Source organism: Cucurbita maxima, unplaced genomic scaffold (genome assembly GCF_002738345.1).
Source record: "Cucurbita maxima cultivar Rimu unplaced genomic scaffold, Cmax_1.0 Cma_Scf00026, whole genome shotgun sequence".
In the NCBI taxonomy this organism is placed as follows: Eukaryota; Viridiplantae; Streptophyta; class Magnoliopsida; order Cucurbitales; family Cucurbitaceae; genus Cucurbita; species Cucurbita maxima.
In genome coordinates this window covers 2,011,071-2,039,043 of record NW_019272042.1, presented here as the reverse complement: position 1 = coordinate 2,039,043, position 27,973 = coordinate 2,011,071, and the positions used below count along the sequence as shown (strand labels likewise).

At 35.8% G+C, this 27,973-nt stretch overlaps 4 protein-coding genes across 9 annotated transcripts; 1 reads left to right on the top strand and 3 right to left on the bottom strand.

The window, feature by feature from the left end:
* Window positions 1-49: 49 nt before the first annotated feature.
* LOC111499119 (aldehyde dehydrogenase 22A1) lies at window positions 50-8,647 on the top strand. The gene is made up of 14 exons (XM_023150600.1): window positions 50-324; window positions 431-474; window positions 1,448-1,552; window positions 2,001-2,128; window positions 2,264-2,386; window positions 2,695-2,848; window positions 3,430-3,533; window positions 3,611-3,689; window positions 4,343-4,438; window positions 4,539-4,676; window positions 5,576-5,791; window positions 6,429-6,620; window positions 7,941-8,084; window positions 8,169-8,647. Exons 1-14 carry the CDS (start codon window positions 213-215, stop codon window positions 8,343-8,345), a joined length of 1,812 nt encoding a protein of 603 aa, XP_023006368.1. The 5' UTR covers window positions 50-212; the 3' UTR covers window positions 8,346-8,647.
* A 591-nt stretch (window positions 8,648-9,238) lies between these two features.
* LOC111499120 (zinc finger CCHC domain-containing protein 10) lies at window positions 9,239-11,341 on the bottom strand. 2 transcript variants are annotated; one of them, XM_023150602.1, is made up of 3 exons: window positions 11,206-11,341; window positions 9,825-10,683; window positions 9,239-9,252 (listed from the first exon to the last, which is right to left on the bottom strand). In XM_023150602.1, exon 2 carries the CDS (start codon window positions 10,657-10,659, stop codon window positions 9,853-9,855), a length of 807 nt encoding a protein of 268 aa, XP_023006370.1. In that variant the 5' UTR covers window positions 10,660-10,683; window positions 11,206-11,341; the 3' UTR covers window positions 9,239-9,252; window positions 9,825-9,852. The 2 variants fall into 2 exon arrangements, with proteins under 2 accessions (XP_023006370.1, XP_023006369.1); XM_023150601.1 differs by lacking the exon at window positions 9,239-9,252 and having other exon boundaries at window positions 9,629-10,683.
* Window positions 11,342-12,916: 1,575 nt separating this feature from the next.
* On the bottom strand, window positions 12,917-15,500 carry LOC111499121 (outer envelope pore protein 16-2, chloroplastic-like). Its single transcript, XM_023150603.1, has 7 exons — window positions 15,294-15,500; window positions 15,119-15,170; window positions 14,832-14,903; window positions 14,467-14,498; window positions 14,331-14,364; window positions 13,904-13,971; window positions 12,917-13,254 (listed from the first exon to the last, which is right to left on the bottom strand). The coding sequence occupies exons 1-7, from the start codon at window positions 15,393-15,395 to the stop codon at window positions 13,111-13,113; spliced, it is 504 nt and encodes a 167-aa protein (XP_023006371.1). The 5' UTR covers window positions 15,396-15,500; the 3' UTR covers window positions 12,917-13,110.
* A 737-nt stretch (window positions 15,501-16,237) lies between these two features.
* LOC111499117 (serine/threonine-protein phosphatase 4 regulatory subunit 3-like) lies at window positions 16,238-27,328 on the bottom strand. Of its 5 annotated transcripts, none has more exons than XM_023150593.1 (24): window positions 26,977-27,322; window positions 25,276-25,356; window positions 24,948-25,047; window positions 24,709-24,793; window positions 24,578-24,627; window positions 23,306-23,385; window positions 22,430-22,489; window positions 22,209-22,308; window positions 22,042-22,119; window positions 21,608-21,675; window positions 21,411-21,479; window positions 21,253-21,330; window positions 21,086-21,181; window positions 20,839-20,909; window positions 20,620-20,697; window positions 20,086-20,179; window positions 19,545-19,646; window positions 18,723-18,937; window positions 18,514-18,628; window positions 18,101-18,232; window positions 17,914-18,021; window positions 17,719-17,831; window positions 17,379-17,480; window positions 16,238-17,309 (listed from the first exon to the last, which is right to left on the bottom strand). In XM_023150593.1, exons 1-24 carry the CDS (start codon window positions 27,019-27,021, stop codon window positions 16,766-16,768), a joined length of 2,664 nt encoding a protein of 887 aa, XP_023006361.1. In that variant the 5' UTR covers window positions 27,022-27,322; the 3' UTR covers window positions 16,238-16,765. The 5 variants fall into 5 exon arrangements, with proteins under 5 accessions (XP_023006361.1, XP_023006362.1, XP_023006363.1 ...); XM_023150594.1 differs by lacking the exon at window positions 26,977-27,322 and adding an exon at window positions 26,005-26,071; XM_023150596.1 differs by lacking the exons at window positions 16,238-17,309; window positions 17,379-17,480 and adding an exon at window positions 17,487-17,643 and having other exon boundaries at window positions 26,977-27,326.
* Window positions 27,329-27,973: the final 645 nt, after the last annotated feature.

The window sequence follows — 27,973 nt, the reverse complement described above, 5'->3', positions numbered from 1 at the left end:
TAATTTCACGTGAGAAATAAATAAATTACCAGACACAAAAGCCACTCGAGGAGTGTTCGGCCCAATACACTGTCTGGATCGTCGTTTCCCGCGATCTCTCCTCCGTTGATTATCTCTACATTTCGCTACTTTCTCCAATAAATTTGATCGACTCTCTGAAGAAAGCTCGAGGTCATCGGAGAACTCGCTCTTCATCTTCGTTGGTGAACGCCATGGCATTTTGGTGGACCCTGCTTGTAATAGGATTTGCTTACGCGATCTGTAGGTTACTCCTGATGCTCATCCCTCCGAATGTGCCTTCAATCGAAGTTGACGCATCTGATGGTGACAAATTCATTCATCTCTCGTTCTCTCTGTACATTCGAATGCGTTTTATTCCTCCTTTTTTAATTTTGTGTCCGATCATTTATTTTGACTAATATTCTTCCAGTGATGGACGACGGTAATCAGACGCAGGAGAATAGCTACATCTACGTAAGTATTTCCAGAGATTCTACAATTGATCTTAGCGATACTTAGTTTTGATGCTACAATATTGCTTCATTTCCGGCGTTAGTTTTTGGAATAAGTCGGCATTCTCATACTTTGATGTAAACTGCACTATTTGGTACAGAGATACGTGAACTTGAGCAATTTCTTGAAATTAGTATTCAGGAACTACCGTCTCAGGCTTCGATTCTTTGAACTACACTGTCGGTGTTTTCTCACTTGAATTTGAACTACACTGTTAAGTAAAAGATGAGTAAGTTCTTTGGAATATCTATTCCGGAACCATTGTTTAGGCTTTGATTGTTTAAACTAATGTTTGTTTTTGGGCTAAAGCTCACTTCGATTTAAATTATACAGTTTAGTACCGAGCTATATGAATTTGAATAGGTTCTTAAAATCTCCATCCTGGAACCACCGTCTCAGGCTTTGATTCTTTAGACTATATTGTTCAGTCCGCATTCTCTCGCCTTGATTTAAGTTACACTGTTTAGTACAGAGCTATATGAAATTTCAATTGGAAGCAATTCTATGATTGATTTAGCGAGAATGGTTTTGATGATACATGGCTTCATTTTCAGCAACAACATTTTTTTAAAATAATTCTCTACTTTTATATAATCTACATTGTTTAGTAGTGATATGAATGTAAGTAAACTATTGAAATTTCTATTTGGGAGCTATATCTTAAGCTTTGATTCCATTATGGAACTATACTCTTTGAGAGGATCTTCTTGGACCTGGTTTAAGCAAATTACTAGCTTACTAATATGACTTTAAAATTAGAAATCCTTTTGCATTTTATTCTGAAAATTTTAACGATTGAAGCTAACATTATTTATTGGCTATTACAAACTATTCGTTCTCCCATATCAAAGCTTGCAGAAGGCAGGGATTTTTGTTTGAAATTGCTAAGCAAAACTATCTGATTTCACAATTTCGGTTGGTGATTAATAAACAGATTCCACCTAGAGTAAGGACACAGCAGCAAGACAAGCGAGTCCAATGTTACGAGCCTGCAACTATGAAATACCTGGGCTATTTTCCTGCATTGTCACGAGACGAGGTGAGCACTGATTGCTGGCTGGCAATAGCTTGATTAGTGAACTTGTTAAGAGTTGTAGCATTTGTCTTCTTATTATTTTTGTTGAATTTGGATGGATGGATGGGAAATTTTTCATATCATTTCATCATAGTTAACTTGATCTGTGTTTTTATCTATTATTAGGCTCCTGCATGTTGTAGTGTTTTATTTTCATGTCAATCCTCCCCCATGATCATTTTTTTCCTCGATCTTCTGATAATGATGGTTGTGGAAGGACCAGCAGCTCTCTGTACTAATAAACACTGCCTCAATTTTCTTTCTTTCATTAACCTAGTTGTTATCTCTATATAATACAAGTATTTCTCATACTGATGGAACTAGTTATTAGAAGGATTTATTGCTAAATGAGTGGGAGAGGTAGAAACTGAAGTGAGTGACTAAACTTATTGTTTTGATTTCTACGCTTTAGGTCAATGATCGTGTTGCTTCAGCCAGGAAAGCGCAGAAAGAATGGGCCAAAAGTAGCTTTAAGCAAAGGCGTTTGCTTTTACGCATACTTTTGAAGTATATAATTGAACATCAAGAGCTTATTTGCGAGTAAGATCCAGTTATTTTAATATACTGTAGATTTATATATGTATATTCTCCAAGAGAAAGAAAAAAATAAAAAAAGAGAGACTAGCAGCCATGTGTATAGTTTCTGTCATTCTAATTATTTATCCTTTGGGATAGAATCTCCTCCCGTGACACTGGAAAGACAATAGTGGATGCTAATATGGGAGAAATAATGGCAACATGTGAAAAGATTACTTGGCTTCTTTCAGAGGGTGAGAAATGGCTGAAGCCTGAGAGCAGGTAACATTCCTTACTCGTGTTGCAGACAGTACATTACAATTTCTATATTGTTCCTTCGCAGTTTCTTTCCTTTGACCAGCATAGTGGCTCATACATTTAGTCATCTCTGTTGCTCTTGAATACTAATAACCTAGCATCTGTAGGCATTCCCGCTGGACATGCAAGTTGTCATTGTGGAAATGTTATTGTCCCAATGTCCCTAGTTATGTTGGATTTGCATTATATTTTGATTAAGAAAGAAAGCTCTTAAGTTTCTGGATGATTAAATTCATTATGCATTTGATCTCTTAATCTATTTCAATTTGCAGATCATGTGGAAGGGCAACACTTCACAAGAAAGCTCGCGTAGAATTTCATCCCCTTGGAGTTATTGGTGCAATAGTCCCATGGAACTATCCATTTCATAACATTTTCAATCCAGTGCTTGCGGCAGTCTTTGCAGGAAATGGCATTGTAGTTAAGGTATTGAAGTCTTCCCTTAAATCTTTTTGGAATATTATTTTGGATAAAATGCAAAAAATACTCCAGAACTTTGTTATTTTACTTAAACACTTTAACGTATTTGTACCCTTAGGGTAGTTTTGAAATGTTTATGCAAGGTCAAGGGTAATATTGCAACTTTTGAAAGAGCAAAGTATTCTTTAAACAAAGGGCAAAGTTTAGGTATATTTTTTTTGGCATTTAGCCTATTTTTTTATGTTATGTTCTGTCAGCAATTACTTACTGGAAATTTCATGTCTTACCATCCCAAGCAATCATTTCATGTGCCTAGTCTGCTCTTAAGATGTTATGCATCATTTGGATACATATCCTTAAGGAATTTCAATATTCTAGAGCTTTCTTTCATATTTAGCTCAATTTTTTTAAATATATATATATAAATATATAAATAGACACATATTCTAGAGCTTTCTTTGTGGTAAAAAAAAGCTTCAAATAGCTAAAAGCTTCAACCAAGGAATTTGCAGTTCCATTGATCCTCTTCTATAATGTGCATTCATACGGGTTTTGTTTTTATGTCATACAATTGATGGAAATTATAGGTTTCAGAACATGCAAGTTGGTCAGGATGCTTCTATGTCAGGATTATCCAAGCTGCACTTGCTGCTGTTGGAGCTCCCGAGAGTTTGGTCGATGTGATAACAGGGTACACACTTTAATTTTTCATTTGAACTATCATCACGAGGCTGTTCAGTTGTCCACTTTAATATGATCTTTTATCAGGTTTGCTGAAACAGGTGAAGCTCTAGTATCTTCAGTAGACAAAATGATATTCGTTGGATCTACTGGTGTGGGTAGGATGGTATGAACTCTTTTTTTACTCTATTTTTTGGCTCTATCATTTATTGATTCAGTTGTTCAGGTGTTTCCAAATATATAATTACAGCAATCCACGCTGAGCCATGTTTCATAATAGGGAATGAGTTCGGAGGTTAAGCAAAAAAGCATCCATTGGATTAAAAGTTGCGGGGATGAGAACTACTTTTTTTTTGTTTTTCTTTATTGTGTAGCTTCGATTGTTTTGCAGCCAGGCTCAAAATTGATTACCGATGATATTGTTTACAAAGAATGAGAATCAAATCTGAATTTGTGTGTATGGAAAACAAAGCAAAAAAGTGATGGGACTCATCAAACATGTTACACCGGAGAACGTGTGGGGTCTGTTGGGATTCTTTCTCTATTCTATCTCTAGTTTATAAACAATGGAAAGAAGGATAGTAGGAAATGACTTCCGTTATTTAGGATTATTGTAGACTAATTCATTTGCTTATTTCTACCATATAAAATAATACTCCTGCTCGGAAGTATATTTGTTGTTTCCCCTTTAATTCTAGTTATTACACAGTGGGGCTTTTATTTATAATCTTTTTAAAATAAAAGAGATGGAAAAAGTGACTTGCTTTCGAGCACCCACCCCTACTCTATGTGTTACATATTTGGCATGAATCCTCGCAGATAATGAAAAGTGCTGCTGAGACGCTCATTCCAGTTACTCTTGAGTTGGGTGGAAAGGACGCATTTATCGTGTGTGAGGATGTAGATCTTGATCATGTAGGAATACTCTCCAATTTTACTATATACAACTAGCTCGAGTAGTTTAGTATTATTTCATGTCATTGAGAACTGATGGGAGTTTCTTTACTTAATATAGGTTGTAAACGTTGCTCTCAGGGCTTCTATTACATCAAGTGGACATAATTGTACTGGAGCTGAGAGATTTTATGTCCACAAGAACATTTATTCTTCATTTGTGGATAAAATATCAGAACGTGTAAAGGCTATTACAGTTGTAAGTATGAGTTCCTTTTTTATATAGTAAAATTATGTCCATTTTTCTACTGGGTATAAGGGATTTTGTGGTTTTTTTCAATTTCAAATTTCTACTTTTCATTCTGCAAATACGGGACATTTTGAAGGTATGTGGTTTCTTGCAAAATGGGCATTAGTGGCAGCTGAAACTTAATTTATAATGTAAGCTTCCACAGGGATAAATATTTCCATGGTTCTTATAAGTTTCTCTTGCTTCATATAGGGTGTGGGGAGGATTTTTTGTTCTCTCCATACTCTTCATATGTTCTGTGGAAAGTTCTCAATTCAACGTTTAAAAACCACATGTGAATCAAACGAAGTGTAAAGAAAGAAAAGAAGGTTACATAAAAGATCTCTTTGAAGCCAGTAAGAAGATTTACAAGTAAGGGATCTGCTGGAATTATTATGGTTTTAAGAAACTCTATATATACGAGGTAACGAATTTCCAAATGGTTAGAATACTCAACCATTGATAGAAAGAACCTATTCACTTTTAGCAGAAGCCGAAAAGGAAAAATCATTGGAAAATCTCAACAGCAGCATTTCCATAAGCCCTTTACTTTGGTGCTGCTAATTGTTGAATGCCTTACGGGCACATAAATTCTTATAAATTTGCTAAAACCTGGCATCTTCGTCTCCTGCCAATATTGTTGTTGTTTACGCTTCTAGTCTTTCAGCAAAATGTATTTGTGGTTGAATATTCATGTATCATCTATTTTGGTGGTTGTATGCCATTGTGGTGCCATATTGTATCTATTGTTAGTGAGGATCTGGTATCGACTAAGTCTTGATTACCTGTGGAACAAATAATTTTGATCAAAATTTGAATACTATTTTTTAATTGAGAGATGAAACTCTCTTCTCGAAAATGTTTTTCAGGGTCCACCATTAGCTGGGAAGTATGATATGGGTGCCATCTGTACGCAAGAGCAGTCTGAGAAACTTCAAAGCCTCGTAAATGATGCCTTAGACAGGGGGGCAAAAATTGTTGCTCGTGGAACTTTCGGACATTTACCTGAAGGTGCCGTTGATCAATATTTTCCACCTACCGTTATTGTTGACGTCAACCATACCATGAAGTTAATGCAAGAGGAGGTAGCAATACTTGACATGCTCTTCTTTTATTGCGTTAGACTTTTTGGTAGTCCCTTTTAGTCGGCCTATATTATATATTGTTTGAATAATTCGTCAAATAGATCTTGGAACCCTACTTAATACTTGCTCTGACGACGTACTGGTGCTGTTTGTATTCGGCTATTGGTCTTATAAAGAAACAAAAAAACAACTAAGACCCACTAAGACCCACTAAGACCCATTTGATAATCATTTGGTTTTTAGTTTTTGAAAATTAAGCTTGTAATCATTGTTACCACCTATAAGGTTGTTTATTTTGTTATCAATATAAAAAAATGTTTTTATAATCCCTTAAAAACTCATTTTATTTTTGGAAGGTCATGGTAAACAAATTGGAAACAAGGATAGTTTTCAAAAAAATAAAAGACAAACACAATTGTTATGGAATGTGGTCTAAAGTTTTCTTTTTAAATTTCAATTTTATGAAATTGGTTCTCTAGAAAAATTAGTGTGGTATATAACTAGCCATCTTATCTTTTATATTACATTTGCAGCTCAATTGATCTCTAAGAAAAGATCTTCTGGCTCCAAATTGACCTATAATTTATTGCTCAACTTCAAAGCTAAGAAAATGTGCTAACTGAGTGGTGGAATACAGGCATTTGGACCAATCCTGCCCATAATGAAATTCAGCACAGATGATGAGGCCGTGAGGCTTGCAAATGATTCAAGATTTGGGCTCGGCTGTTCTGTCTTTTCTGGCAGTCAGCGTCGTGCCAAGAATATTGCTTCGCAGATACGTTCTGGAAGTGTTGCAATTAATGACTTTGCCACAAATTATTTATGTCAGGTAAAATTCATTCATGCTTTATTTATGTTTACTTATTGGTCATTTGTTGGTACAGTCATCAAACACATGTTGGTTCTGACGGCGAGGCACTTATCTGTTTTACCTATATATATTAGTTTGTTTGAGAAATTAGTTGATATGCAACAAGTTTTGTGTGACAAAAACGTTATATTTATTTTTGTATGCATATAAATATGTAAACATAATATGTGAAATCCCACGTCGATTGGAGAGAGGAACGAGTGCCAGCGAGAACGCTGGCCCCGAAGGGAGGTGGATTGTGAGATCCACATTGGTTGGAGAGGGGAACGGAGCATTCTTTATAAGGGTGTGGAAACTTCTCCCTAGAAGACGCGTTTTAAAATTTTGAGGAGAAACCCGAAAGGGAAAGCCTAGAAAAGAAAGCTTAAAGAGAACAATATCTGCTAACGGTGGGCTTAGACTTAGTTTATTACATAATAGGGGTATTAATTTTTTAAAAGAAACTCATTTATGATGATAGAGATTTAGGGTTTTATAGATAGTTTTAAATGATTCGATAGGAAGTTAGTGTCACATGATTCGATAGGAAGTTAGTGTCACTGGTTAATATTACTCGTGTAGCATCCTCCCCTTTGTGAATAAGGAAAATTTTTGTGGCTAGCAGGTGTCTGCTATTTAGAGGGTTGGAGCGTCTTCCTAACAATGTTTGGATCCTTTTCTAGGTTCCATATGTTCCTTTAGGTTGCCTCCGTCTTTTGTGGACTTTTTTATTTTTATGTTTTTTTGTATGTTATTTATTATTTACTTTTTTCTCAATAAAACCTTAGTTACTGTAGAACAAATGAAAGAAAAATACTTTTGAGTATCTAAAAATGGCTTTTAAATTAATTTTAGAAACTAGCTTTGTTTATTAAGATAAAAAAAAAAAAAAAAAAACACTTTTGGTCATCTAATGTCATGGAAGTTATACTAAACACATTTGAATTATTAATTTTTTCAAAAGGACTTGAAGAAAAATTAATTTTGTTAAGATGCTAAATATCTTATGTAAACATGCTCTTGCTCGTCTCGTTGTCGTGATTTTTTTTATTAAAAACCATGTTGTCGTGCTCGTATCATTTCATTTGTGTGCTGCATAACTTGAAAGGAAACCTTTTCCTTTTTTGGAAGAATTCGTTGGTGTTATAGGACAATTACCTGTATTGAATCTAATAATGCATGCTTGGCTGGAAAAACTCGAGCTGATGGAAGTTAGTCTAATATCATTGTTTGGACCTTCGATGTTCGTTGTAATGGCATATCAACCTCAATCATATCAGTTATCTCTTGATTTTTCAGTCCTTGCCATTCGGTGGCGTGAAAGAGAGTGGATTCGGTCGATTTGCGGGCATTGAAGGATTACGAGCTTGTTGTCTCGTCAAAGCAGTCGTCGAAGATAGGTGGTGGCCATACATTCAGACTAAGCATCCTAAGCCTCTTACGGTGAGCCATTAAGAATTTCAATAAGTACTTTTTGCTCTTTATTTTGTATGCTCATTGAAATGGTTCGTATTCTTTCTCGATTAGTATCCTGTGGCAGACAATGCTTTCGAGTTTCAAATGTCGCTCGTTGAAGCAACGTATGGGCTGAACATATGGGATCGATTGAGAGCGTTGGTCAATGTCCTAAAGATGCTTTCCGAGCAGAACACTCCGGCTAAAGACAACTCTGCCGTTGATGATGGAAGTAAGAGAGCTGATTGAGGGGATATTGGATTTGCAATAGAATATACGTAGGTTGCATACACCTAAAGGTGTTCTTGGAGGTACTTTTAGAATTTTCCTTTTTCTTTAGTACTTTTTGTTGGTCCTAAAGTGCTTAACAACCTAGTACTTTCGATGTTTGATTATGTAACTTTGGAAGTGCTTACTTTAGCTGATGAGACAAAAGCACCATTCAAATGCTTACTATAACATTAGCATTTTAAGGTGCTTTTTATTTGTTTTTCCAAGCACTTTTTTATGTTGTTTCTAAATTATTGAAAATGGGAAGTATTTGGCTTTGCCCAAAACTCTCCCAATATTGCAAAGAGCTCATCTCGAATCATCGAATGTTTGGACTTTAACCTTGCGAGCACCCACTCAAACCAGAAGTAGGCAAGAAAAAGTATCTTGCTCTCAGGTATCTTTTTTTTCCTTTTGGAAGATTCAGGAGCGAAACAATCTTGTCTCTATCATTAGTTCGGATAATCAACTGTTTTTGGTGTTTCAGTCACCTTTTTATCATAACTGAACATGTATGCAATAGAGATATCTGCAACGAAAAAACTAATAGGCTTATGTTTTTGCATGTCGGATAAAACTAATTGTATATCAATTAGGTTGATTTGTAAAATTTGGCCAATAATTTCCTTCATTTGTTGTTTTTTTTTTTTTTTTTTTGGAAAATTCAGGACCTGTTTTTAACTTTTACAAATTTTCTATTCTATCTCGTGTTTCAGAAATAAATTTCAAATTTTGATTTATTTTATATTATTGCTTATCTTTTGTAAAACACATTTCCCCCCCAAACATTAACCTTTTCTCCCAGCCATACTCTTTCCTCATATTGTTTCTTTGATTTATCTTTGTATTCCTACTTTTATCTCTCAATTTTTTTTCTAATTTCCTTCTTAAAAAATTATGCACACTTCGAACAAGTCAAGCTAGACTAGTCGTTTCTGGTCAAGCTTTCATCACATGGACGAGAATCAAGTGCCTAAATCTAACTTCTCTTATCCTTTCAAATTGAATGATAAACTCAAAGCCATAGGCTTGAAATTTTGGTATGAATTATCTCATTGCCTCCAAAACATGCATGCATGCATGCTTAGATAATTGGATTACAGATATATAAACCATCAAAACTGCGCCTTGAAATCGGCTATGGCAATAACGAATAGGCTTTATTCAAAAAGCATTAACCTAACTTGCCTTTATCCAAACATAACACTTACGAAGAAAAACATTAACTTAAATTATTAGAAGAAAAGAGCAAAGGAAGAAGATGCTAAAACTCAATTATTAGAAGAAGAAAAAAAAAAGCCCAAACTTCAGTTTAACACAAAACAACTCAAAGATTCACCATAACATTCCCCCAGAGAGCGTGTCCCTAGTCCCTAGTTCGAGTTGTTGAACGACTAAAACAAGAAGCTGAATGATCTCACATCTCTAATCTGACTGCAGTTGCAATTATATATCGACCGTTCTAATTTATCGAGATTTACCTTGACTAGCGTTTTCTGCTGTGCCTTCGACTCTTCCTCCTACTACGTTCATGATCAGAATCAGACTCTGATTCAGACTCCGAGTCTGAATCAGAAGAATCTGAAGATGAGCTGTACCTCCTCTTCCTCCTCCCCCTCTTCTGCTTCTTTCTCCTTCTCCTTCTTCGACTCCTTTCTGACTCCGAATCAGATGAAGAACTGTAATCTGAACTGCTTTCTTCAGAAGAATCATCAGATCCAGTAACTGATGATGACCCACTATCAGTTTCAAATACAGAAGCCTCGCTATCACTATTGGATTTTAGTTCGGACCGATGCTTTCTTTTACTTTTCTTTTTCAATTGCCTCTTCTTGGTCTTCTTCTCCTCGTCACCAGAATCTGGGTTGTCCATCTCCAATGAGACTGCCATCTTCATCCTCAACTTCGGGTTTTTGAGTTGTTGAGTCCGAGATGGTCGGGATATGTAAACTCGTTCATTTTTGCATTCATATGTCCAGTGTCCCGACTGATAACATTTCTGGCACTGTGCAGCAGCTCCGCCCGCACTAGACATGGAGACCTTAATGTCCTTTCTTTCACCCAATCTTACTGCCTTTTCAGTACTCATCAAATACATCTGCCTCTTTGCTTCTCTTTTCTCCTGCCATCTGCTAGGCCCTTCTTCCTTTTGCCCATAAGCATTAACATTTCGAGCAGCAGCCGTAGCTGCTCGTTCAGCCTGAGCTCGACTAAGGCCTTTTGCAGCACTGAGAGCCGCAGCCTTAATCCTTTCAGCAGCTGCTTGCGACTTCTCTTCCTTCTTACTAGACATGCTTTGTTTTTTCAATATCTAAATCTAAAAAACACCGGCGGGGAACGATCAGAAATTGAAGGTCGCAACGAATTCCCAAATTAAGAGCAGATTGACATTAAGAGAAGAGAAGACAACGGAAAAAAAAAACGAAACGGGAAGTTTTAGGTTTCCTTCTTGTAAGACATGCCGTGACTTCAACATCTAAATGTAATAACCCAGGCGGAAAATGAATTGAAAGAACAAGATCATAGCAAATCCCCAAATTACAAGCAGATAAATTTACCAAGAACAAAGCAAGAAAAAATTAGGGCTTCCACTACTTACCGTAAAAGAGGGAAAAAACGAGAAAATTAGATCAAATTATAGCTTAAACATAATCACAGAAAATTCTTATGTTTCTGATTGAAAGATCGTAATCGAAATAAAAGGCCGACTTACACTCTAATCGATCTGATTCGTAAACCAAAGGGGAAATCGAAAGATCGAGTGAAATTACGCAATGTTTGCAGATACCTAACGCTCACAAAACCAGAAGAAAGTAGAGGAATCTCAGTTAGAACATACCTTGCTTAGGTGTCGAAGATGAAGCGGAATCCAGTTCGCATGCGAAGTAAAGAGGATCGCAGTAGAAGGCGATCTCGAATGGAACGCGAAGGAGCCGGGACGTAGGGTTTACAGTTTACACGGATTTGGTAAAGGGAGTTTTTTGGACCAACCCGATTCGGGTTGGGTCGGGTCGCAGGGAGTTTTTTTGGATATTTTATTTTTCTTTTTTTAATAGAGAAATTCCAACCCACACAAAAGCTTTATTAAAAACAAAAATCAGAAAATTTAGAACAATGGACGAACGTTGGGCAATAGAGACTTAAGTGTCGGGCGTCGACCGTGAGATGAAGAACAGACGACGGAGGAGGGCATAGGTGATGATCGTGATTATGTCAATACTGGAGATGAAAAAATGGAGGGAGTCATAGCACTGAGTCATAGCACTGTAATACATACTAGAGATGAGAAAATGGAGGGAGTCATAGCACTGTAATACATAATGGAGATGAGAAAATGGAGGGAGTCATAGCGCTGTGAGTCATAATCTATTGTCTCTAAAGTAAGTCATCAATGACAATGAGTAGTTTAAATGGGAAAGAGTGTCAACATGCTATGAAAACAATAGGTTGTGACCTTGACACGCTGACTGACAAGATAGTGATCTTCAAGTGGCACCCATCGGGCCACATGAGAACAATGATAGATAAATATCATGATGCGACCGAAGAGGACGGTGTATTGCAACATACCAAAAAGAGTGTGCATTAAAGTCAAATTGAGGCATAAGAAAGGTTTGAGAGAACTACGTGACACAAGTGTTGGAGACAAGCTTAGAGAGGACCAGGTAGAGACTTAGGCCATAATCTCATGTTAGTTTCAACATGTGACTTTGAGTTAACTAGACACCCGATGAACGCTCTACGAGGTATATGATTGCTCGCTCCAAAAAAAATATATATATAAAATATCTCAAAGAAAAGCCTATTATCTCTAAAAAGAAAAGAAATATTTTCAATTTTTTTCTTCAATATTCTTTCTTTTTATCTTTTGATAGCGTGTCCTTTTAAAGTGGAATTCATCTTTTGTTTTTTCCTTTCCATTTACTCGGATCTCTTCGATTTTGTCCGAATCCTCCTTTTCGTTCGAAAAAAGGGAAGGAGACAAGGAGACGTATCTTCTTTGGTGGATCCCTCTTGTTCCTGTTTAGTCCCCTTCTTTCAGTTTTTTAGTAAGAATGAGTGACGGTATTCTGCCTAAATAGTAAACATAGTAATAAATAAGAGAATACTAAAGATTCTCCTCCTCATTCTATTTTTCAATATTTAATATTGTAAAATGAGAATAATAAACCTTAGATATTCAAATTAGTTTATTTGTCGAACTTTTTTATTTATTTATTTTATTTATTCGTCTGTTGTGAAAAAGATCCAAAATAATATTTCCTTCATTTTTTTCTTTTTTCCTTTAAAATTTGGCCATTTTGATTTTTGGACTTAAATTAGACAACGGAAAAGAAATTAAAGAATCTGTGAAAATAAAAAATAAAGAAATTAAAGTAATTTTATATTTATTGTATGCGACTTCACCCTCTTTGGTTTGAAAATTTGCATTCATTAGCTTAATTAAATTACAAAATATAGGATAAATAAATAAAATATATATTTCCAAAAAGTAAAGATAAAGTAAGCCTATTTTACCCTTCCAATAAGGCCAATGGTATCAGTTATTCGTTAAAATCATACAAATTTCCAGATTTATTGGTTACCATTTTCTATCCCAACGAGGAGCGGATAAAAAGAACTAAACATTAAACCAAAAGTCCAAAAGATGAACATCATAATCATCTTAATAATAAAAGACGGAATGAACATGAAGGATGAACATCCCACAATTTGTCAAATGGCTCCGGTACCACACTCATACCTAAAATATGCTAGCAAAAATATTTGAAGCGGTCGATACAGCAGCACCAGTGATGGCATATTGTACGATATGCTCGTGAGAAGGCTTGTCCGATGTAAGCGCCACAGCTACGCCCGTCATGGCACCTGCAACTGCACTGTTCTTCTGCAATGGATGGAATGAAAGAATGGATCAAGATTTCAAGACATGAGACCAGAAGAACTAAACGTCTAAGTGGGCACCGTCTAAGTGGGTCTTTGGTGCTTGGTTAGAGTGTCCTTGTAGAGAAGGAAGGAACTATTTCTAATGTGATACACTTCTGATCAAATTTGACGTTTGTATTTGAAACTTGGTTGAATTGGATCCTTTTTGATTTCTATACCGAACATATACTTAAAGTCTACTTTAAACTTATAGATTGACACTAACCCTAAATCTCTGCCCTTGATAAATTCATGTACGGTTACATCAAAACCCTCACAAAAAAATTAAGAGCTCTAGTGGTCAGGTTGCTTTCTACCACATCATTTTAAATGAATGTTCAATTGAAGTTCATGAATCAACATAGCTAACCAGTGCTTTCAATTTTTTTTCATCCTTTGCTGTAATGTCTCGAGGTTTGCAACGATAACTTGCTATATCCACTATCGAACCATTAACTCAAATATGTCTATGATTAGCTAATTGGCGGGCTTCAGGAATAGCCAAAGCCATACCTTCCCCATGAAGAATTTTAGCCCGCCTCCGCTCTAAATCACGCCCCATACTTGGATCTAAACAATGAACATTTATTTGTAAATGGTGGAAGGCTTACCCAGTCATGTGCTCCACGAGCCTCCTTTAAACCGTATGTGAGACCAGAATAAACACCAGCAGCTAATCCTACAAACCAAAAAAAGAAGAAAAAAAGCTGAGAGCAATAAAATAAAATTAAACAGCATAAATATGCTATGAAATCACACCACCAAACCAAAAGCTTGGTAATTTTTCTCTGGATGTACCCTTTTTAGGGTGAAATACAATTGGTGAAGTAATAATCTGCCAAGCAACCTCAAAGAGAATAATCCATCTAATTGGTGAAGTAAATAGACACAAAAGCAAAAAATGGCACTCAACCCATTATCCATCTAATTGGTGAAGTAACATAAACCAGATGTGCAAGAAAGAAAATTAAGCCAGAATAGTACAATTTAACATTCATTAACGTTCAGTATTCAAGAATTCAGAGAAGGGATACTGACCCCATTGCATAGATTCCTTTCCCACATTCTTCACCTGATGTACCCATAAAATGAAAAATCATCACATGTTGATTGACCACCACTGTAAATAATTCATCACAAACTCAAAACTTGATCACCCTTTACAAACACTCACCATGGCTTCAAGAGACTCTTTGTTGGTTCCACCTGCACATCATATGAAGAAATGAGCTTCAAGCATCTCGAAGGACAAGATTAACTTGGACTTCACACAAATTATTCAGGAACATAATAAGGGGCAGTTCAGTTTTAGTCTGTATTAAGCAATAATTTGGCAATCCATGTCCCATATATTGCCCAAAATAACGCACATCTAAACAAATGGTATCGATTTATAACAATATAGTTATTAGAATTCAATTTAAAACATAGTTCGTACTTTCACGAGGCAAGAAAAACAAAATTAAACACAGTAGGCGGACTCAAGAACGACTTTGCTTGTGGATAAACAGAGCTGAGTTCGTAGGAAGATTCGGGTACCTGTAAAACCTGTAAACCTTTTGTTTCTACCATTGGATAATCCAGATGGTGCTCCACTATTCGAATCAAGACCTGTACGGACGATAACAATCTTTCGAGAATTACAAATTTTTGTTAACCAATTTAACCTCAAAGGTCTCCTAAACGAGTGACATCAAGCAAAGGAATAGATACACGAAAATGAATCAAAATCAAAACAAAGAGTTGAAAATTTGAAATGTAGAAAGAAGTCGAGTGAAATCAAAGCACGAGGATCAGATTTTAATATTAAATGAAACGGATCTTACTTCCCGCAACCGTAATATACGCCTCTCGAGATGCAGATTGCAATGCTCCTATCTGCACAACGAACAATCGACATCTTAAGGTTACCACATTGACATTGAGGTCCAACACAAAACAATATCACATCAAGAATATCACAGAAGTTAACAGAAATTAAGATCATGAAAGCTTACGAACCCCAGCGGCCTTGACGAAGCTATCAGCAACGCGATTGAGAAGAGGATGGCCAAAGTCGTACAAGAAGCCTCCGCCACAGTTCTCTAAGCATTTACCTCCCATTTCTTGTTTCTGCTTCTATAAATCAGAGATTGAACTCCAAAATCTGCAGTCGATTTGAATGCTAAAATCAGTGAGACGAAACGATCGCATGCGCTTCCCGGGGTAAGAAAAATGAAGAATATATAGGGAGGACGGCGAAGAAAGAGAGAAACAATAACGGAATGACACGTGTAAAGAGTATGACGTGTCACTTTTCAAACTCCGAAAGGGACGGTTACGTGGCAACTTGAGAGAATGAAATTCGTTACGTGGACTTCACTTCGTCTATATTTACACTAAAATACTTTGTTCTTTTCTTTTTCTTTTTCTTTTCTTTTTTACTTTTATTTTAAAATTATTTCAAAATAATTTAATTTAAATCTGAAATAAATTAGACCTTAAAATAAGAGATACCGAACTAAAAAAAAAAGGGGGAAATCAGATAGCTTGACTCATTCCCTTATTATTCCCTTGTAAAAATAGATAAATTTTATAAATAAATAAAAATTCAAATGTTCTAGGTTCGAATCTCTACATCACATATGGTTGAATTGAATTGAAATAAATACGCTTCATGGTCATCTCCATTTCCGATCCTTCCAACTCAATCATCGTTGTGGTATCATTCAACATATGCCGCACAACCTAGAATGAGCGCAAGTGTTTGTTCAAAAACGCTCGTTTCCAAATCTGTCACAACAATACTTATTTAGGTCAATTAACAGTCGACTATAGTAATGAACTAACTAAAACTGTTTTACAAACAAACATCACGAATTAAGGCTAGAACCAAAAACGCTCCAGAGCTCATAATTTATGAAGCTAAAAACGCAAAGATAAAGACCGATTTATAGGTGTCTACATTTCAGGTGAGTAAGCTCAATAGAGCGTAACGATAAAATCTAACCCAACCCAATCCAAATCCGCGTCCGTAGGGACTTGCCTGTCCCAATCTACTTAATGACATTAGTTTTTACACATCTGAGACATTGATATAAATATTTGTATACACCCCCCATCTGTTTTAGGTTTGGGGTGGGGGAGGGGTTGAAATCAGATAACAAAATTGATGCCAAGAACTATTCAACTTAAAGCAACGGTTTCTAAACTCGCGATAAACAACAGCCAGGTGCAAGGGCGTTCGAGTGCTACTCGAATACAGTACAAGAAGCTTGGAATCTACCACTCTGTCAGTACACTATTATACAGACAACAACTAGCTCCCTTGCTCCCTGTTGAGGTTGATGGAAAGCCACAAAGTCGATCCGGTCCAAGACTAGCTCCCTGTCTGTCGATCCAAGACTAGCCCTGATCCCTCTTCGCACAAAGCATATTCACAAGGCAAACGAAAATGGAAGAAAAGTGCAATCATCCTGCCAGGAAGAGTAAACCTACGATCCATTGACAGTCATTTCAGGAGAGGAGTTTGGAGGAATCAATGAACAGTCTTCTCCATTCAACTGTCTACTACTATCTGAAGGTTTAAGCAATGGATCAGAACACTTTTTAGAAGAGATTGGTTGCTTTTCTGTATGGTTCTCCTCGTCCAAACTACTTTTACCATCAGTTGAGTTTCTCAAAGCATTCTGATCCTTCACTTCCAGACTCTCGTGTTTGGAACTTTCGTTCCCATCTATCGAACGTGGCTTAGAATGCTGGGAACTCACTGCATTATTAGTAGGCAGAACAGCTTGGCTCAATTTCGAACACAAGGCGGAAAATACACCATCTTTCATTTTTAGATTTTTTCCCGGTCGCTGCGTTTTCACCTTCTCGGAATCCTTATCCTGGTGAAGAGGTTTACGCTTCAAACGGACTGTATGCAAGGCTCCTTCATCTTCCTCCACGGTTTCTGATTGTTTTTTTGGCGGTGGCTTGTAGTCTTCATCGTCCTCATCATCATCATAGTCAACAAGTCCACCACCAGGTCGAGAACTGTCGAGTTCAGGACAATCAAAAACTGCTTTTGTAATCAAAATTTATATTTAAAGCGAATCGCGGTACCTTGGCGGAGGATAATTCGCAGCAACTCCATTACATAGAATAGGTGGAGATTGTGCTTTCTGTAAATTTGAAACAGATGCAGTTGCAGTATCCTCTTCATCACTGATAGGTAATATGTTAATAACAGCCAGAATCAATTCTTATTGAAAGAACTACGCTAAAATCTGTTGCAAGTAATGAAGAAAAGTAAAAAATATTCCTGCAGTTCAGTGGAAAATTAGAGCTTCTTAGTACTGCTCGTTCCTCTTTTCCAGTATCGTTGTACCTTTAAATTTTCATTTCAATTTACCACGTTGGTAAAAAAGTATTTATTCCTACAAAATAGAAAAATAGTGCTTACCTCTCTTCATTAAAATAGTCTTCTTCTTCTTTCTCCAAAGCACACTCCTCGATTCTTGTTCTAGGGTCTAACACAATCGGAGTTGCGCCTCTTGTACCAAAAGCATCTAGACACTGCAAATAAAGATGTCATCACAAAATAGTACCCTTTTCGGAGAGCAAAACAGGAATTGCCTCAAGAAAGTTCTAAGAATACCTGTTCATATTTAACTTTTAGAGACTGAATAGAAGTCAAATACTCGAACTGAACCAACTGATTCCAAAATGAATTGACTATATACTTAACCAAAGATTTCAGATTTTCCTGCATGAAACACAAAATCACTAAATCAATGTTCTACCGGAATCACCAAAGAGCAAAGGTGGAAAAGAAGATGGGAGACCTTGAAGATGTATTCAAATAAATCTAAGACAGCTGAGTTGAGCAGATTGTAACGATTCCCATTAGCAACAAAGGCATCTATAATTGGTTTTAGAAGATTATTTCTGATAAAATAACTTATTAGATCATCATCCTGCATATTGACAAAGAAAACAATTCAGTACATATACCAATTTCAATCCGTATAAATAGAAAATTAAACAAATAGTAGTAGAAAACTATTGTTCTTTAATCCTAAGGGAATGACGTAAAGTCGAAGCATGATCCCTAATAACTGTGATTCCAATGTAATTACAATTCAAAATTTAATCCCCCGGGAAGATAAGAAGAAACAGAGGACTGTAATCTCATCAGTTCAAAAACCATAAATATAAAGAATAAAAGATAAATTCGTTCACTGCTGGTTCAACTTACATGTCGAGATAAAATAGTACGAATAAACCGAACAGCTGCAACAACCAGATATTTTTCTCTTCTTTGAGTCAGTAACAACACTTTATCTATGACATTATTGACGAGAAAGTTGGACCTGAAAACAAAATGAAAATAGCACAAAAATAATAACTTTTATGGTTGAAATAAACATCAATTCTAAAATAATCAAACAGGGGACAAAATATTACTTTATTTTATATGGATGGTGCAGAACACAAAAGCAAAGCAATTCACAGATGTTGGATAAAATTTCAGGCTTTACTGTGCTCTGATTCTTTAATACACCAGAGTGTCCAACTTTGTTGCTTAATCGATAAAGACCTTCTGAAGGGCATGAAACTGCTATAACATCAATTAATTGACCCAAATGATTTTCATAGAATATCTCGACAACAGTTTCTCTCTGCAACACCAAATACACAATATTGCAGTCAACGTAAATGGTTACAGCGGAAATTGTGCAAGTTTAACATAGATTGCATCAAATATGAAAAATTAAGGACAACTACCAAGAACCTGGTAGAATTAAATATAAATCAGAAATGTTAAAAATGTCCCAACAGGAAACAAACAGATAGCATGGACTTCGACAGGTACCATCCTACCATTACAGAAGGTGAGAATCCAAACAATGTGGCATATACAATGAGGTCTTTGAAACAAGGCTTCTGAATAGATTTAGAAGTTCTCATTGTTAGAAATTTGAAGGCAAAGCCAAGGGCCTATACAAATTAACTCTTAAAGATATAAAGACCTCCTTAGATTCTTTTTGTAATATTGTGCAGTACAGATCTTCATAATCATAGCATTTTTATGAACATGCAACCTAAGCATGAACAAAGTAGAGTGAACAATGGTAAGACCATGCAACCGAAGTAGAGGCAAAGTAGAGTGTGATAGGACCTAACTAAAGCTACGTTCTAATGAAAAAATACAACTCAACTGAAAGAGATCATTTTGAAGTTTTTAACCAAAGTAAACATGGATGAAAATCAGATGGCTAAGCAAACCTGGGTTGCTCCTGATAGTGTGAAGGAATCCAGTAAACATCGAAGGATTTCAAAGAACTGACAGTGCATCTCCTCACCAAAATCTGTAATCAGGCCTTGAACCTATGGTTTAAAAAATGGTGTAAATTATCTCTCATAGGCTTAATCCTCTATTAAAAATTTAACTTGAAAAAAAAGCTACATGTCACAGCACTTCTGCCTTTATAATTATATATCAGATATACTTGTGGTTATTGATCCTACTGTGTTCACAAGTTCACTTGCATCACTTTCCCCAATATTGCCTATTCCTTGAAAATAAGCAGAACACGAACAAGCATGTATATGAGAACAGGAGCCCTTTCTTGAAATACTTGTTTCTTTCTTCTTATTTTTGGTTGGGCTCCTCTGCTTGTGCTGCTCTTGTATGGCTCTTTTTTTCATCTTTTTTCCTTCTTTTGTAGAATCAGCGAGTATTTTTTTTTTTTTTTTCCACTTTTCTTGATGAAAGTTTTCCTTTTCATTTAAAGTTCAAATCAGACAACAAATTAGAAACACGTACCAACAGTCCTAGGAGTGGAATCCCTTCCTTCCTGACAACATGAGAACGTAGAAGATTTGGATCTTGGTTCAAGAAAAGAATAAGGATATCTGTCCTGCACCCATGCAAACAATCCATTACTGAGATGCCTAAGAAAATATTGAAATAAAGATAGATTGAACAAAACAGATGACAAGTGTGCTGCCAAAAAATTTTGTATTTGCCTTCTAAATTTTTAAGACAAATTCTTTTCTTTTCTTTTTTCTTTCAGAAAACCTAATAAAGTAGAGGATTCATAAAAAAGAATTGATATATAATTGTTAGAACTCAAGAAGGTACGACCTCATGAAACAAACCAATGTCTTCTTCAGATAAAAACCTTCAAGTGTTTTTTTCTTAAGAACCATAGAAATTGGCAATGAATAGGTAGTACAAATAAGTAGACAATGTAAAAGTTCCTTCCTAAACATTCGTAAAACAGTTTACAGTTCTAAAATATTGTTTATGGAAATGCACTCAAACAAAACCAAAATTTAATCAGAAGGTTGACATTACCCAGTTAACACAAACTTTTTATCTGGACTTTGTAATACATCGGCAATGACATCAAAAATTCCCTCATTCATAAGATCCCTGCAGAATTTGCAAGTTCACAATTTGAAACAACTCAACAAGGAGTCTTAAGAAAACAGCAACTGGTAGATATCAGCATCTTAAATTAAAATAGAAATTACATTGTCAAAAAGAAATAATAGTATATCATGCGGAAGGTACCTAAATAGCCGTAGCTGCTGAACCATATGCAAATTTTTACTTAAACTGCAAAACTCATGCAAAAAACGTACCTAACACAAAAATAATTAGTTTATGATAACATCATTTCAAAATAACTCAAAATATACCTCAAGAAATTGAGAATAGGAAATTACAGCATTAAAGATCAAATTAAATTGAACTATAGCACAAGAACATGTAGCCACTACATAACAAGGGAAAAAATAATGCTTAGAAGCAAAAGTACCAAATTCTTCTTAGATTCTTCAGAGGTCGTTGGCAATTTCAACGTAATGAACAACTCCTGAATAAATGTATTGTCATCCTTCAACAACGAAACAACCTACAATGAAACCTGATGTTAGAGTGTGTACACATCACCTCAAAAACAAGCATATGTTTCAAAAAACCTACCAGTGCATTGTTTGCGTGGATAATGGAATTTAGATTTGCAATTGTGGACTCATCCAATACTCTAGCCAAAACAACATCCTAGCAAAGTAATCAAAGATAACAGCACATTATCAACTAGCTCAACGGATAGAGAAATTGCACCTATCAAAGATCCAGACCTTTAGATAGCCAATTCTGTATGTTTGATGTATCTTTGACAAGACCGATGGATCCTTGATGGGTATGGCCTACAAAAGTGAAAACCAAGACATATAAAATATAAAAGGAAAAGTCTCCACATACGACTGCATAATGAGACCCAATGGTCCACTGTCCTTCGCTCTCACTCAAATATGGTCGCTGGGTACCGCATTACCTCTTTGAAAATAACGTTCTCTTTCAAAAAGTTACGATGATGCTGGACATGAGGTACCTCTGGATCGTCTGGCAATCACATAAAAAATAGAAGTAAAAAGTCATTGAGGGTACTCCCCAAAACCTATATCATATCGATAGAGAAATTAGCTGAAGATACACAACATACCAAGCCCACTTTTCAGTCAACAAAATCAGAGACTTGATATAAAATTAAAGAGTATAGAACGCCCAACCCACATTAAGAGAGCTACAAAAACCACCTTCCAATAAGCCTAGGAGTAGAGAGTTCATAATCACAAAACATCTTGAACAAATTGGACCAAATCAGAGCAGCAAAAACAAGATAAAATTAAATATCCATACTCTATTTCTAGTATAAATATAAAGAAACAATTATAGATGAGAATCAATTTAAAAAATAACAAAGCTTACATTCTAGAGAACCAATAATGTCCATGATTAATTCGTCTCCAAAAATTTTCTCGAAGATCTGTGAGCTATTCAGCAGGACTGCATTTTATTTATAAAAAAAAATAAGTACAAAAAACATAAAATAATTGCTAGAAATAATAGTAATAGAACCAGAAAAGAATACTGACTGATTCCTCTAACTATTTTATATATCATGTGAAGACCATCAAGATTTTCCATGTCTTCGCAGATAAGAAATATGTCCATCAGCTTTTTAAAAAAATCTTGCTGAATATGAAAAAATTGTCAGTCAAACACTCATTCTTGTTCATCCAAGGTAAAGATTTCATGCAGAAGACATAAGAAAACCCAAATTTAAATAAAACTCACAAACTTGTTCAAATCTTACATTGGCAACTATGAGTTCCACTAACCGCATCTGATCTGCAATGCCACTTTCAACGACAATCTAAACAAAAAGTATCAATTAATATGAAAGGTTGTCTGCACCCAAATAATCAGGGAAGGACGATATTTATGCCACTTTTAACAACCAGGGAAGAACGATATTTATCTAAGAAGCCAATAATTCATATTCCATGAAATGAGTAGTATTGAAGAGTCATTAAAATGCCATGCCATACTGGTATTGACTACATCACAACGTGTAAACATGAAATACCAACCACAATTAGTTCCTTATTATTAAAAAGAAGTGACAATAACTCATTTCAGTAATGTAAGGTACAATGGGAATAATCAGCATGAGGATACCTAGGCCAGTATTAAAAGATGCGAGTCTAACTGGAATATGATTCAACTGAATAAGCAGCCTATGACTGGCTAGAGTAGGGAAGGGGAATATAAAAAGGGGGGAGAGGACTACGGGAAATTGCCGAATGTAAATTTGTATATGATTCAGTTGGATTAATCAGCAAAGGTTATTGGATTGTCCTGGTAGGTGATTAAGCTTATTAACTGCAGCTTTAATAGAATTTGAATATAAAATTCCTCATGTTGTTCCTTAAGAGTTTGTTTATCCAAAAAGGGTACAGGAAGAGAGAGAAGGAAGTAGTTTTATATTTGAGTGTAAATTTTTAAATTGTTTTATGTTTTCTAGAGAGAGAGAAAACCCAAACTACCAAGCATGTTCTCATAGTCACTTATTAAAAGTTAGACATGTTTGGGAGTAGTTTCCAAAACAGTTCTCTCCCAAAATTGTTTTGGCTAATTAATTTTTAGAACTTGTTTTTGTCTAGTTTTCTATTAGTACCTTTATACTAACCTTAAGTATTAGTGGCAGTGTTGATAGCTCAATTGCAGGCAATTCCCTCAACTCACTGTTCATGCGGTGGAACGTATCATCTGGCCATATAGTAATGGAGACAAGGAATTATTCAAAACTAGTATCTGCCAAAATAAATGCAACTTTTTCTTTATGAATTAGCCATGGTACCAGTTTTCTTTCTTTTTTTTCTACAGAATTTCTTTCTTTTTTTTCTACAGAAAACCAAGTCTTTTTTTTTTAAATGAAAAAAAAAAATACAAGAGCATACTAAAAAAAACAAACCCACAAAAGGATTACTTCACTGTTACTAACAACAAGAATGGACTTCAATCCAAACAGGTGAGACCAAGATATTCGCCTTTCTCTTTGACTTCCACAAAGCTAACACAAAAGGTTCAGGAATTTAAGGAGCTGAACAAGTCCTTTAACCAGTGAGTTGACTGAAGGAATCAAAAAATTATCCAACTTCCAGCATATCTCCCGTCAGAGTTCCAATGGACCACAAAACTACCTCATCTCCTCGTATGAAAATTTCTTATGATGATAATTCTCCAAGGTCTTTACTCTCTAAGTCCTGATAAATCAATCATGTTCCACACTCGACTGACTACTACAAAATTGTGACAGATTTAAACGCTATTCTTCTAATTTCACAGCACAAACTTAAAACAGAGGCCAACAAGGACTAGAAATAAATAAATATAAAAAATTTGAGCAGTGTTTCCAATCAAAATATATAGGAAACAATGCTCAAATTCTATATTACAAACGATATTCAAATGAGTGTCAAATATTTGGTCCAGAGGAAATGGAAAGAGAAAACTAAACTTTTTTTCCTTAATAAAACTATTCAACTAATGAAAGTAAAAAATTATGCAACCCCATCGGTAAGATCAAAACATATGCTACTGAAAAGATTAAAATTTTCATTTGAACAGTTAACTACAATTTTCTTTTTAATCCTACAAAAGCCAAAGGTCGTCAGATTTTGAAGCCATGTTAACTACTGCCCTTTTCAGTACAAAAGAGTTTTATGTTTGAGTTTTGGCGTGTCAATTTCAATATAGCCCATTCATATTTTTAGCCTCCAACTGGGTACTAAGTTCAAAGGATGTTTCCCACTCAAAAGCTAGAACACCTAAGTAAATGTAGCCTCCACTCCATAACAGAAAATCTACAACATTAAGTATCCTATCATGATGAATGTAATGCAAAGAACAAAATCAGATATGTTCAGTGGTAAAAGGCCTCAAATAATTGAGTACTTACTGTTGAGAGAATTAAAATGGAGATTCCTTTGCACATTGCAGATGTGATCCCTAAATAAGATAAGCCAACTTTTAGCTAGCCTATCATGGGGCAAAACATTAGAGAGTGACTGCTATCTATTCAATAGTTACCATATGTATGAACATCCAGTTGTCTCTTGGAAGCTTAGAGCTAGCTCTGTAGAATATTCTGGATCTCTCCAAGAGATTATAGTATCTGCATATTTAAGAAGCTAACTTTGTTAGTACTTAAAAAGTCAACATAAGCCTCCATCCAAACCAACCAGGAATTTAAAGTACTGCAAGTACACATCACAAAGAAGATTCATGTTGATGATACTGTTGAAGTCTATAAGAAAAGAAAGAAAAACCTTCTTGCTTTCTGTAAATGTCGTCTGAGCTAATACGGTGAAGAAAAAGAGTCTCATTGTCCTCTTCATCAACAACACATAGTCCCAACTCCTCCGATCTCTGAGTGCAATTAAATTTACGTTCATATCAGTGAAGATCATGGTAAATGCACTACTTTAGACCTTTATCTCTCTCCTCCCTTTTCACAAATTGGAGAAATCTTTTGTAACTTCTTTGGTTTGGATCCTTCTTTTGTAAATTTCATACATCAATAAAATTTATTTCTTATCCAAAAAAACAAAGTTTCCCATCCAAAACAAAGAAAAGGGGAAAAAGTCAGTCACAAACCTCCAAATAGTCAACAGTAACGTGCCCTGTTCCTTGATCATCCCATTTTCCATCATCATTTAAACGATAAACTTTGACACGCTGAAATTTGAGGGTATAAACAATAAGGATCAAGCACAACATCAAACAACAAATGAAATTAATAAAATAAAATGAATTGAGTTTGAACTTCCTCAAGGTCATCGCAAACCCATTCACAACATGACAAGTCAATTGAATGGACAACTCAAATGTATGCAACTATCAACCACTACATACATGAGCAGGGTAGTTGTTGTAAGAAACGTATTGACCAGCAGGGGGTGAACCACAAGCACTTGGACTAGCTTGCAACTGGGCGGAGTGCCAGATCCAATCTTGTAATGACCAAAAGGGGAAATCCAAATAAAGCTGAATTCTGGGATACAGTGTTGGAAGAGGTGATGTGAAACTTGTAAAACAAAGAAACATGACTATCTATTGGAGGCATGCATGGTACGAGTTCAAAAATATGTGGGGATGGAAATTTGAGCCTCAGATATTTTGGCCGAGGATAAAATCTTAACCAATTGAGTTATATTTAAGTTATCCTAAAGGAAGGAAAGTCGACCAAGTCCAATCTATTTTTCGTAGGATCCCACCATATTTTCTTTGTCTTTTCAAAAAAGCACCTAATATAGCTCCCCAAACATTAGAACACGAGGTTGAGACTTTCATTGAACAGAAGAAGGTGTTAGATGAGGAAGTCATCTTATAAGCTGGAATATTCTCTCCCTCCATCCTAAAGTAGCAGACCTGGGCTTAATATCTTCTGGAGGAAGATGAATATTTCACTAATCTCAAAATGAGTGAGCATGTATCAATAACCAGGAACCCTATAGCATTATATTGTGATGTGAGTATCCCTGGAATATACAGGGCTGTTCACAAACATATGTTCGCGGTTTCAAAAAACTGAATTCTTGTTAGAAATTTGGAACCATGAAGTCTGTAACTTGTTTGTTTTCTTAGCATGAGTTTTAAATGACGAGATTTGAACCTTTAAAATTGACCAACAAATTTAATCACAAGTCAAGCTCTAGCACCCTGTTTCGGAAAACTGAGTTACCAGTATTACTGTGCATTAGGAGTCTTTATTGTGATAGCTCTAGCATTATATTGAACTAGTTTCATGCAACTCCAAGCAGTGCTAAAAAATACTCAAAGGGCTTTGAATTGAAGCACTTAATTAATGATTCGATACTCTAACCTTTTGGTAGATTTCCAATGTCTTAACTCTTAAAAGTTATAAAATACTAAGTCAAATAATTGCGACTACCCTCCAATGTTTCTAAGTACCTATAAAATTTCTCTGTGCCCTCCAGATTTAATTTTTTTGCGAACACATAAAGCTTGCCAGTTAAGTTTCATATAGTAAAGCTCATAGTAAACTTTAATGTAGGCGTAATCAAGAGCGGGTAATTAGAAAACAGTATTTGCTTCTTGGTTCGTACTACTTGAAGAAACAGATTCCGGGTAGCAGAGCAAGTCAAACTTCCATAAATGTCCAGTCGAGCAATGCCGGAAACAAACCCTCAGACGGACACAAATTATAGCAAAAAAGTACAATACTAAACATTAATTGAATAACTCAGCCACGAAATCACAAGGCTAGCTAGATATCTGCGCCTAGTAGCTTTCAGTGTCAAAGCAGCGAGATTCCCAACATAATAAATAACTCACCTGCATAGAATTGGAGGTCGCCGGAGATCTATCTGGCGCCCCCATAACAACTGCGACAAAATTGACTCAACTTCAAAGGCAATCTTGAAGTGGAGTGCACAGCAGTGGAGATTGATGCATGAAGAATTTAGGGTTTCAGAAACGATGAAACAGAGCGCAGAAGAAACTAAGTATGGGGAAAGATTTCAGTGAGACTTGAAAGTAGAAACCCAATACGCCATGGACATGACAGTGGGAGCTTTCAATTCCGTATCTTTCGTCTTCTTCCTCTTTCCTGCTCGCTCCTCCTCCTCCGGTGTGTGTCTTTCCACTTTTCTAGCCTGTAAGAAAGAGAGAAAATATCTATCCCGCATGTTGGAAATAGAAACCTCGATTTGCAGTTATGCCCTTCATTTTTCATAAAATAACAAACTAGCCACCTCGCCAATTATGAACGCGTACCGTTACGCGCTCTTTTTTTCCTTTACGCCGATTTTACGCGCCCTTTTGTTGCCCAAAGAAGTCAGCCTGTCAAGTATGACCGTAACATTCTTCTACGCTTTTGTAAACAATATTTTGTTCTCCTCTTCAACTAATGTGAGATTTCAAAGTTCACGCCCCTTCGAAGCCCATTGTTCTCGCAGTCACTCATTTCCTTCTCCAATCAATGTGGGACCCTCCAGTCCACCCCTCGAGGCTCAACATCATCGCGGACACAACGCATGGTATTTGGTGTCACGGTCATGCTCGTCCAAGGTATGTTGCCCGTGCTCACATGCCCATAACAAGCCAAACGTCTTTTCATATTCTGGTATTTTACTTTTGTATTTCTAGGAAGTATGACGTTTAAGAAATATCATGTATAGGCCTGTTAGACATGAAATGTCTTGGAATGTATTATAGGGGGATAAGGCTAATTGTCAACTTCTCGTTACGCAAGATTATATACTCTAAGATGTTGTTATTTCTCTCTTACTGGCTTATATGACGTCTCTTTAAAAAAAATCTCTTTCGAAAA

Bases quoted from the DNA above. Each gene is read 5' to 3' on its own strand.
- LOC111499119 (XM_023150600.1), top strand. From the start codon at position 213: ATGGCATTTTGGTGGACCCTGCTTGTAATAGGATTTGCTTACGCGATC. The intron at 325-430 runs GTGACAAATTCA...ATATTCTTCCAG, and splicing joins CGAAGTTGACGCATCTGATG to TGATGGACGACGGTAATCAG. The intron at 5,792-6,428 runs GTAGCAATACTT...GGTGGAATACAG, and splicing joins TGAAGTTAATGCAAGAGGAG to GCATTTGGACCAATCCTGCC.
- LOC111499120 (XM_023150602.1), bottom strand. From the start codon at position 10,659: ATGTCTAGTAAGAAGGAAGAGAAGTCGCAAGCAGCTGCTGAAAGGATT.
- LOC111499121 (XM_023150603.1), bottom strand. From the start codon at position 15,395: ATGGGAGGTAAATGCTTAGAGAACTGTGGCGGAGGCTTCTTGTACGAC. The intron at 15,171-15,293 runs GTTCGTAAGCTT...TTCGTTGTGCAG, and splicing joins GCTTCGTCAAGGCCGCTGGG to ATAGGAGCATTGCAATCTGC. The intron at 13,972-14,330 runs GTCAGTATCCCT...TTTGGTTTGTAG, and splicing joins AAAGGAATCTATGCAATGGG to GATTAGCTGCTGGTGTTTAT.
- LOC111499117 (XM_023150593.1), bottom strand. From the start codon at position 27,021: ATGGGGGCGCCAGATAGATCTCCGGCGACCTCCAATTCTATGCAG. The intron at 22,309-22,429 runs GTAAGATTTGAA...TTTCATATTCAG, and splicing joins TGGAACTCATAGTTGCCAAT to CAAGATTTTTTTAAAAAGCT. The intron at 21,480-21,607 runs GTAATGCGGTAC...TCACTTTTGTAG, and splicing joins AGAACGTTATTTTCAAAGAG to GCCATACCCATCAAGGATCC.